Below are 11,358 nucleotides of genomic sequence, written 5' to 3'. Positions count from 1 at the left end.
GTTAATTGTTTAAAGTCCGTATTTGTGTCGTGACCGTTTGGGTGTTGAAATGTGCGATGCGCCTCCCCAAACATTCCTCCGTTGGTTCAGTCCGTAGCTAGGCCTTTGCAGCAGGGAGTTATTTGGTGGAGCCGCAAGTTTTCCTTTACTTTACAGGTTCGTTTTATCTGGCCAAAGAATCCCAGAACCTTAGTTTTCCATCTGCTGTGACTCGTTAGGAAGCGGTTTTAGTCGGGGAACACTTGAATCACGGTGTTTCGAGGCGTGGTACACACGCACACAGCTGAAGAGGGAAGGGAGGTATCGGGGAATCTCAGCGTCCGCCGCGGAGCTTATGATGCCGACGTTGCGGGACAGCACCATGTCCCACCCCGGAGAGAATTCCCACCAAGTCCGGGTCAAAGCTTATTATAAAGGGTAAGTACTCAACTTGTCACCTGCTGTATATTCGACAAAATTGATAAACTAAACACGGAAGTTTCACACTTGGAGGCTAATCAGTTGGCTAACGTTAGCCGTTTTGGCTAACGGATAGCTAGTGTTGATCATCAGAGGGTTTCGGTAAACTTTGGGCAGCTGAAACTGTCCAGACGTCCTGTCAGCCTGAAGGCTGTCCCTGCGTGGAATGCCAGGAATGTATCAGCCAGACTCTGTAATATCCACGGGCTTTAATCGAGTTAAAATGTGTCTGCTTTTAAACAGTTTCAAAGCTTTAAAGCTACTGTATCATCACAGCTTGCTAACAGTTGCTAACTTTAGTTGGTAGTCCCCAGCTGAGATTGGTGTGGATTTGCCTTGTTGTTTAAGCCTTATTCGCTTCTTGTTGTTGTTTCAAGATAGCCTTTCTTAGAAAATCAAAACAACATAAAACGGTTCTCACAAATTATGAGTTAATGTTTCTCAAACTGAATGGACGTAGTATGTTTACGGTTTTTATTTAGTGTGTGAGACGCATCATCTCATTATTTATTTTTAATTGTTCTGGTTGTCGGGAAAATTCCCTAAATATACACAATTACATGTGATGGAGTGGTGCTTCAAAAAATCTTGAGCCAATATTGAGTTAATTTTTACTCTTACAGCTACACCGCTGTATGTATACATATTCAACTGCGTCAAAAAGTAGAACACTAAATAAACTTTTTATGACCTTGTAGTAGCATCACTTTCGTATTTTGGTCCTAGTTTAAGGTAGTAAGATGATAAAACCGTCAAAGAACCAGTTTCATTAGGGGAAAATGTCAAAAGAGAACTAGATATGCACTGATCCCATATTAGTATCTGTATTGTCCCGATATTTAAATTTTTTATTTTTTTTTATCAGGTATTGGTGAAACTGATCCCGATCAACAGCGGCAGATGTAGTCAGTTTATTTATGTTATAGCTCTTTTCAGCAGCGGAAATAATTACAGTAAAAAAATACACTCTGTATGAATTGTTAAAATTACTTCGTTGTTTTCAGGAGGAAATATGTCTTGTTATGACTTCTTTTTCTGACTTTAAACTAATATTAAGCTCCCTTTTGGGATATACATGTGTACATTTACACATAATAAAAATAGTTCGTTTGGATGAGTTTATGACAGCCTTTTACAAAATCAGCAGTAATGATTATAACATTAAAGCCAATAGTCATCAAGTATCGGGATTAAAGGCATATAATCAGATTCAAGTTTTGGAACTGGAGGAAAAAGTGAATTGGTGAATCCCTATTATAGACATGAATCTTCTGCCATTTTGAGGTTGGAATAAATGTTAGTTATTTGACACTAAGGATGTTTGTTTTGGTACTTAATAGGGCCGAATGATGTATAAATATGCAATAATATTTGTCCAGATAACAGTATGGCTTAAGATAATTGAAAAAAAAAAAAAAAAAACTTTCAGTAGCCCTAGTTTCTAATGACTTAACTACATCTCTCCATCATCAAGCATTTTATGCTGCATTGAATAACTAATCTCTCCAAATATATCATGGATGCAGAGGGCCTGAGTAGTTGATGCTGAAATAAGCTAACACTTACTGCTGTCCAGGTGGTTCCTCAGAATACAAATAGTCCACTTTTGCATTAAATTAGCGATATATTGTTCAGCCCTTGTCCTTGCAGACGGGTTGGTTGGTTTGGATCACTCACACTCATCTTCAGGCAAGTCGAACCAAAACATTAACAAGAAGCCCAGTCCATTTTCACTGTAAAGTAGTAACTGAAACATGTTATATATGATATTTTTAACCCAAAAGTTTAAGTCATGCCACTTAAATGATGACAAATATTTTCAACTAAACTGAAAAAAGGCAGAGATTGCTTATGAAATGGCATTAATGTTTTATTAGTAAGTTAACTTTTTGATGACTTTTAAATGCTGGCTGCCAGATGACTCCATCTGATATCGACAGTGATTGAAAGCTTGACAAACATGTCCTACGGGTCAGCTGGATGTCTTCTCTTCCTCTGTGGGTGTTGGACACACCTAGAAGGACTGTAATGTGTGCTGATCATTGGGAGGAATCTCAAGTATTTATGACAATGCTGATGAGGAATCTCAGCTATTTTCCAACCATGAGAGCATTATAATTGTCTCTATGTTTATCATTTTAGGTGCATTAAACAAATGGTCTTTGAAAATCTTAGTAATGTTAAAATCACATGGGCATCATGTAATGTGACAGACCAGTGAGTCGTAAACAATAACACCTCAGTCAACTGCAGAGTTCCCAGCTACTAACAGCTCAACAGATATTCAACATCAGAAATAAATCAGATGCCATTTTGTTTTCCTTTTTTTTTTTTAAAGTTTTGTTGTGTTTTTAAGATAGGCTTTTCAATTTTTGTTAGTTGAGATTTTAAAGTTTAATCTCATTAAAAGCAAGTAATATATCCTCCAATATATATATATATATATATATATTTTTTAAGGGAAAGTTTTGAATTCTTCATTGCCAACATTGACCTGGAATACAGATTTCAAAGGCATTTTGAAACAAGTAAATAATCATAGCTTGTTTTTGTTTTTTTAAATACACACATATATATAAATATTCGTGTTTTAATAACTGCTAACATAACATTAAAAAAAAGTTTGTCGGCTTGTCAGGAAAATATTGTGTTAAGTTTCAAAAGAACAACTATTACAGGTATGAATCAGGTTTCAATGGCGTTGTTTACTGTAATCCAATTTGTGATGTTCAAATTTAGCCCGGTTGGTTTGACCTTTTCATACATAACTCTGGGAAAGCTTTATTAATTTTAAAACAGAAGCCTAAAATTTGATGTTTTGCTTTTGTTGAAAACGCAGAATTACAGATGGTTCATATCCCTACCTAAAAATAATATAACATATTGATTAAATACATGCAATAGTGTTACATTACTTACTTAGATTGATTTAGTTGGGTTCAAGGAAATATTATTACATAAACAGCTACTAACTGAGATATTAGCTAGCTGTTGGTGGCAGGCTTTTAGCTAGGAATATTTCATAGGGTGTTAACCTTGATGTATCCCATCTTTAGGCTTTGCACGGTGTAGGGGGGTCCGGGGATATTCCGCCAATGGAAAATTTTTAAATTTAGACTCTCTGAAGTGTTATTTTCTGCATTTTGAGCTGAAAAGCAGCAAGGTTTTTGTCTTTGTCAAAACACTACCTTTGTCCTGATTCTGGGAAGTATCTGTACTTGACTAGAAGTGGGAATTTCATAAGGAAGAAATGAGATCATCTTTAGGTACAATATTATGTTTTATAGGCTAATGCAAACAATCCCAAAGTGTAATGTTCTTTGAGTACTTTAAGGACAGGAGAGCTTCAGGAGAATCTTTGTTGCTCCTTAAGCGCATCCAGTAAAGTGTTTTCCAGATGCGTCTGATGTTTCTGATGCTCCTGTGTTCAATGGCAGAGAGAGGCTTTGCTATATTTGCTATGATCAGTGGGTAAAAAGTATTTTTGATATGTATTTGTGCAAGAAAGTCCACCTCAAAACTGCTTTAGAGTATTATTTTGCTGTTGGAGCCACTCAGACCCCCACATACCGGTGGTGTGCTGTAATTGGGAATCCCCAGCAGAAGCTGCCTCTGGCCCGGTCGCCTCTGTTTTTTTTCCTTTCTTCTTCTCCTACAAACTGAAGGCACCAGAATAATAGAAGCGAACAAATTTTGCCAGCAGGTTTTGGCATTTTAGGTTAATTTAGGCTTTAATAAACGGTTTCAGAGGAGTGATCATTGCGGTGATCATTGTGGCTATTAGGGCGTACCAAAGCCGTACATCCCAAAAACAGGGCGTACAATTTCTAATATTTTTGTAAAGGGTATACAATATACGCTAAAGCCTGCTAGCTAAAAGCCTGGTTGGTAGGATTTTGTATCCAGTAACTATTGTTTCCTTCATAGGAGTGGTGGCTTACACGAGCCTAGAATCCACATCTTGAGTGGCTGTTTTCAGGGGGGGGGGAAATATTTCCAGTTCCACCTTTATTTTTGTAAGCCCTGAAAAAAAATATATTAACCTTGTTTGAGCTGGCTGACCAGCAGTTAACAGCAACATGTAGGGGAGGGGCAGTGTTCCATTGTTCTCTGCCCCATGCAGCTGAAACAGTTTTAAGGACTTCAAACTGAAACTGTAGATAAGGAAGGTATGGCTGAAGATTTTAGAGCTATGATCCTTAATGAAAGCTTATTTCTGGTGACGAGCTCAGTCCGGATTGAGATGGAAACTCAAAATGGCTGCTTTTTTTTAATTTGCTTTTAAAAGGAATGATTTTAAATGTTCCTAACAACTGCTTTTCTAAGCATTGTTTCATGTTAACAAAAAGGTGCTGAGTAATAACATAAAATGGCACCACATTCTTCTAATTTTAAGACACAGCAAAGGTATAAACTTAATTAAATAAGACTGTCCAATTCTCATGTCTAAATTATCAAGTGTTGTAAACACGACCCCGTCTCCCACAGAGGAATATTGTTTTTGTTTTTAATGTAATTGTAACCTTAAATGCAGACAAAAAATGAGGAGAAGACTAAAAGCTACAGTAAAAAACATTACTTTTTAGCTTGGAAAAATCCTAAAATAACTTATTTATCTTATCTAATAAAATCAGAAAATAACATCCGATGTGAAGCATGCAATAAAAGAACTCTAAAAAACGGCTTAATTGCAAATGCCATACCCTTAGGTGTCTAAAAAATGCCAGAATTTCCTTTCCCATTTTAAAATTTTCCACATAAAAGGCAATAATTAACATCTTCAAGCCATTGTCTTTAGATATATTGGTAAATGTACAGCAATGTGGTGCAACGTGACGTTAGTGGAGAAGTGATGTCCCAGATGTGCTCAATCGGATTCAGGTCTGGGGAACAGGCTTGCCAGTCCGTAGCTTCATTACCTTAATCTTGCAGGAACTGCTGACACACCCAAACTACATGAGGTCTAGCATTGTCCTGCTTTAGCAGGAACCCAGGGCCAACCGCACCAGCATATGCTCTCACAAGGGGTCTGAGGATCTTATCTTGATACCTAATGGCGAGTGCATGGAGGGCTGTCATTCCTCCAAAGAAATGCCACCCCACACCATTACTAACCTACTCCTACGGTAATGCTGAAGGATGTAGGCAGCAGATCGCTCTCTACTGGGCCCCTTTGTGCATGTCTGTCTTATAGCGGCTCCAGCTGCTGGACACTATACCTAGAGATGCAGCATGCCTTCTTGCCACAACTCGCATTAATTTGCCATGATGAATGGATGAGCTGAACTGCCTGAGCCACGTGTGTCGGTTGTAGAGTCTGTTTCATGCTACCACAAGTGTTAAAGCACCATCACGTATTGTTTAAAGTAGATATTTAAAACTTTTGGCATTTCTCAGCAAAGATAATTCACCCTCTGTAGATGTCTGACACTCCTAAAAGCTAATTTGAGGTTGTTTATCGTGTATTGTCATTGTCAAGAAATAAACATCTTGGTTGTATGTAAATGATTTAACTTTTAATCTGCCATTTTTGTATATCATATGTTTGTGAGGCATTTTCTGAGTTCATTCCTTCCATCCTGCCTGTTCTCAATTGGAGCAGACTGGTGTCCCCTCGTAGCTGCCTCCGTCAGTCACTGAGTTGTCGTAAAGACTACAACCACCGTCTGACTAGGAGCCTGTGAGCCGATGACGGCAGATTTGCAGTCAAAAAAAGATGAACGAGTATCTGGCGGCTGTTTTAAGCTTGTTTTTCTTTTTTCCTCCAGTCATGCCCCTTAAATGATGACTGATAACCTGTAATGCGTTTGCAGGCATCCAGCTTTTCTTGATGAAAAGGTGGCATTATTACTATAAACGCAACACATTTTGGGTACTGGGGACTAATTACAGTCAATTATCACCTGTTCAACAGGCTGGGGTCTTTAGAGAGGTGATCATTTGTATTGTACGCAATAGGAGCAGGATTTTAAAATCCATTTTGGGGCCTTTGTGCTGCTGGAGACGGCAGCAGTGCTCGGCTGTTTGCAGAACATTATTGTTCATTGTTATTTGTGTATTTATTGCTGCTGGTTTGGATAGGCCCAGTGCCTCAGAAGCAATACCCATTTCTGTGGGAAACGGTTTATGTAATGCCTGAAGTTAATACCCCATGTCTGGCATGGAGTCCCATTAACACCTGCTTCATCTGTCGGTTCATTATGAGCCTAGGTTTCGGCACTATAATTTCTTTACCCTGATCCGTTTTAAAAGAACAAGATCATTTATTTATAAAGCTATTGAGTCTTAGCAGAAAGCTCTTGCGTCTCACTGTTACTTTCACATGAAGTCTCGTCATGCATCAGATCAGCTTTGAGTGCAGCTTGCCAAGTTACAGAGATTACTCTAACCTGATGGAGCAATTCAATTACTTCCCTCCTATCCAAGAAGTTGCTTCTTGTTAAAGACTTTTTTTTTAATCATTTCTTAAAGACCTCCCTTTGTTTAAATAAAAAGTGTTCCTAGTTGTTATAATTTACTTGCTTCTGAAAAACCTTTATTGCATTGAATCACAGTCATGTAGCCAGCTGTCCGCCAAAAAAACTGCTTTTTTTGTTTGTGCTCTGAAAAGCTCAAGCACTGCATGCAGGAGTTTTCAGCTTTTTTAGGAGCTCATCTCTGTTGTTGCCCAATTTTTTTTTATTCCTCAATGTCAGTAACACACTTTGAGTTTTTTATTAGGTTGAAATTAGCAGATCAAATAGTGATTTTTCTCACTCTAAATGGGCCGAAACAAGCTTTGCCAAAAGCTTTCTATAACAATTTGGACATGAAGTAGGTTTATTTCCTCAAAGTAAAAGTTCTTCCCTTGTGTTTCTATCAGTACTAAATTCTTTCTCTACATTACTTCCCCCTAATTTAATTTAGCTGCTTTGTAATTGTATTACAAGCAGAAGAACACTGCTGATGGTCCTTTTCAAAATAAGTTTTGCTTTATCACAAATTCTCAGTCGTGGCTGAAGTAAATGGAGTGTGTTTCTGTCTTGAGCACCCTTGTTCACATGACTAACTGGATTGTTAACTAACTGGATTGTTTGGGGCCGTTGTGCTCCGGCTACAGTCTACTTGTTTAACACTGCAGGGACCCTTGTTGCCTAGAAACCACAGTATCCAGCAGTCCATGCTAACAGTTTAGTTTCATTCCCAGGATATCTCAAGCCTTTTAAGCAAACTTCAATCTGTTTTGTGTAGTTTTAATCCTTAAAACTCTGTCAGTTGGATGACTTTCACTCCTCGTGCTCGATGTTACTCGGAATATTGCTTCACTTTGCAGGTTTTAGCAGTCCAATGGTAACACCTGTTAAGAAGCAGTTGGATCTTTCTCGAGGTCTCACCAAGAAGGGATGGACTCCTGTGTGGCTGATGGGGGCACAAAGTCCTGCTGGCAGCAATCATAACATTCACGTTATTACACTCTCCTCCCGGTCCAACCCATCCCTCCTAATTTAATTGCACGGTGGGACTCCGCTGAGTTCAGGAATGCCATTGCTTCTTATGCATCAACAGTTAAAAGATTAAATTTAACATACAGTCCTCTCTTTTTTTCACCTTAATTAAAGCAGATGTCAGCAAAAACAACAATGTTGTTATATATCCTAACAAAAGTATAAGCAGTGTAGGCTAAAACTTATATGAAACATATATGTGCAGATAAACTAACATTGTACATCAGTCTGCAAAAAGTGTCCGAGGTGAGACAGGGTAGTGGCAGCATTATGCTGTGGGGTTCTTTGTATAGAGAACAGGGAGCTTGGTAGACAAAAGGCAGTCCTGAAGGAAAACCTGTTTTTTCTTGACTTAATTAGCAGCAATCAACTATAAAAATTAAATCTATTGTTAAATCTGAGATTTTCAAATCCAGATATGTGTCAGCGCGGTTTCCCACCTGTGACGTAAAGACAAACCAATGCTGCTGCTTCTGTATTAGTCATTTAGATTTACAAGCTTTAAAGCCCAGCACTGGGTTTAAGAAGCAGATGAACAAGTCTGTTAGTTTATTCTACACCTCATCAACTGCAGACACAGAAAAAAACACGTTAGTAGCTAAAATATTAACAAGTTATAGTCCTGCTCCAGCTTGCAAACACTGCAGAAGTGAAGCACATTTCTATGGAATTTTTAAAGCTGTTGGTGCCTAGTCTGAAAGGTTGTAAGAAATGGCTAATAATAAATATTTGATGTTGTGTTTTTTTTTTCTTTGTTTCTTTTTATTTAGGTAGAGTGTTCCCTAAAATCCAGTAAAGGCACTCCTACATAACCCAGATAATAACAGGAACAACCATGAACCTGATCATTTGGATATAATATCCACCACGTTACTTCTGAATCCAGATTAAGAAAAATGTATGAATTGCAGATGAGAAAAAAAGATGTTTTCTTCATGTTGGTGGAGTCAAACTCTCATGAAATATTTTTGAAGGTTTCCTAAAAGCATACATTTTTATTTGAGCTTTACGACCTGTCAGACCGGCTGTGTTTGCCGATCGTATTTACTTTTTCTGCCTGTTTCCTGCATCAGCTGTAACCCTTAGCAGGGTTCGAGGAAGTTCTCAGAAGGATGTAAAACATGGATAGAATGTAATAGGGAACAGTGACAAGGCTTTTTTCTTTTCTGTGTATTTTTGCTTTAAACTGTTCTGAGATTGAGCACTTTGTGTTATGGGACGTTTTCAAAGCTGCAGGATAAGATAAAGTGCTGTTGTTCTGGACGTTGATATGTGATCAGACTGTGGCAGTTTGCAGTCGCTCATCTTTCCCTCCCCTTTTCACGGCAGTGATTAACACTATGAGGAAGGAGGATTTGGGTAAGCGAGAAGCAAACATTAGGCTGACTCTTATGGCTCCGAGGGCTTTATTTGTTCTACCTTTGTCATTTTCAAACCCTCCAACCAGTTTTAAGATCTGCTGCTTGGAAAATACAATACTAAAGCCCTTGTCACACCTTGACAATTCAGACCAGCGTGACCGGCCTGACATACAAGAAATCTGGCAAAAACGCAGGCATACGTTGGATAAGTTATGGGTACGTTTTGTCTAAGTTATGAGCATGCTGAAGCACACTAAAACACGCAGGCATATATCCAGAAAGAACGTATGCCAGCGCATGCTCATACATAGGGCATAAGTAACAGGTAAGTTATCTGATCGTTGACATATGTAAGTGTAAGTTACTCATAAGTCGTGGCATCTAGCTTATCTAAAACCTATGAGTAACTTGTGCATAACTTATGAGTAGTTTATCAAGAACATATCTGCAATGCATATCAACGTATTTGACGGGTTCCAACTTATTGGCAGCGTTTTTGTATAAAAAGGGTTTCATAGGAGGAAACCGTCAGTTCTCCTACAGACTTCATCCCCATCATAGGGTGAGCGAGACGATGAGTGTGATTGAATCTTCCCTGCGTTCATGCCCACGGCCACAACCGACAGACATGACGCTGAATCTGCAGTGACTGCAAACCTTTTTTTTTTCTTTTTTTTTTTTTTGCAGGGTGTAAACAGCAGCTAGATTAATAGACAAAAAAAATTTATGCTGGCCGAGCGCCTCATACATGCTGATCACACTGGATTGTGACATATCATAGGCATTCAGCTGCTGTGCGTTATGCATAATTTAGGTCGTCTTTGGACATATGCTCTAGAGTTGTTATGATTACTCTATGTATAGGCCCAAAATTGGGGAAAAAAAAATACATAGAAAGTTCAGCTTATGCCAGCATTTTAAGCATATGCCTGACGTCCCAGACGTCAGGCATATGCTGGCTGAACCATAGAGGTGTGACAGGGGCTTAAGACAAGTTACTTCCGTTGCTCTCCATTAATTTGCAATTGTATTATAAGTGAATAAATCACTACCTGTGGTATATTTACATACTGGTGCATTCACATTAGACTCTACGTGTCCTTGGAAAAAGTGTTTTGTTTACCCTTCTGCTCTAAAGCTCTCAAGATGATGAAAACCCAAGTCAATCTAGATGATTGCAGTAGAGCCAGAAAGAGAACTCTCTCCCGGTGGTCATTCCAAGACTGATTTCACACAATATCCCCTTTTTCTACCCATCTGTTTGCTCATTGTGCTCACTTTAATCCCAGTTATTCCTGATCGGCTCTCTGCCACCTGAACTCCACAGACTGTGGCCTGCAGGCCTGTAAAAGCTGGCATGTACCAGCGCCATCCTCTCTCTGAAGGTAGTAACCTGGGAGCTCGCAGAGCTGCTGTCAGAAGACATCATTCCTCCAAATGTCATAAAATCTGAGAGAGGAATTATTTTTCACTTACAGGTTGAAGCTTTATGGTTATTTCTAACACCTAAGGTTGAAAGAAGGCTTTTTTTTTTATTTTGTTGGATACTATTTTTTTATGTAGTATGTTTATTTCATTTCTGGTTTATACTTTTATAGTTCAAGGACTTTTATATGGTGAACTTCCATCAGAAGACCCTTGTATACAATCCAGTCTTGCTTTAAAATGAGCTGTGTCCTTTTCTGACACAATGTCAGCAGCTTTTATACTCTGTGCTGTTTTTCTCTTGTAGCTTATATTCTGTTCAACTCTAATTGGAGCTGTCACCTGTCTGCCGTGTTTTTTCCCATGGTGCTGTCCGCGCAGTTAAAGACCTTTTCTAGATGTGAAATTCAGTACTTGCAGATGCTGAATTTTGTCAAGCATGAACCGAGCTTACCCTCAGAGCTTGTGCAGGAGAATAAATCTGGAAAAGGTCTGCTATATATTGTGGGGCAGTTTTAGAAACAAATAAGATCTTTGAAACACTTCTAAAATCACCAGGAAGCTGGCATACAGAAGAAAGAATAGGTGGATTCTTGTTGATAGCTGTGAGTTTATGGACTAAGAATTTT

General features: G+C 38.6%; 1 protein-coding gene across 1 annotated transcript in view; it reads left to right on the top strand.

Annotated features, from left to right (window-relative positions):
- The first annotated feature begins 334 nt into the window (after positions 1-334).
- The window catches only part of prkci (protein kinase C, iota), a 36,809-nt gene continuing 25,785 nt past the window's right edge, over positions 335-11,358 (top strand). Inside the window, exon 1 of the mRNA XM_015389750.1 lies at positions 335-417. Coding sequence (XP_015245236.1) covers positions 335-417 — 83 coding nt within the window. The remainder of the gene's footprint in view (positions 418-11,358) is intronic.

The sequence above is a fragment of the Cyprinodon variegatus genome, unplaced genomic scaffold, assembly GCF_000732505.1.
Source record: "Cyprinodon variegatus isolate N-32 unplaced genomic scaffold, C_variegatus-1.0 Scaffold471, whole genome shotgun sequence".
In the NCBI taxonomy this organism is placed as follows: Eukaryota; Metazoa; Chordata; class Actinopteri; order Cyprinodontiformes; family Cyprinodontidae; genus Cyprinodon; species Cyprinodon variegatus.
Note: the sequence above shows the minus strand (reverse complement) of the source record. Positions and strands in the feature narration are given on the sequence as shown.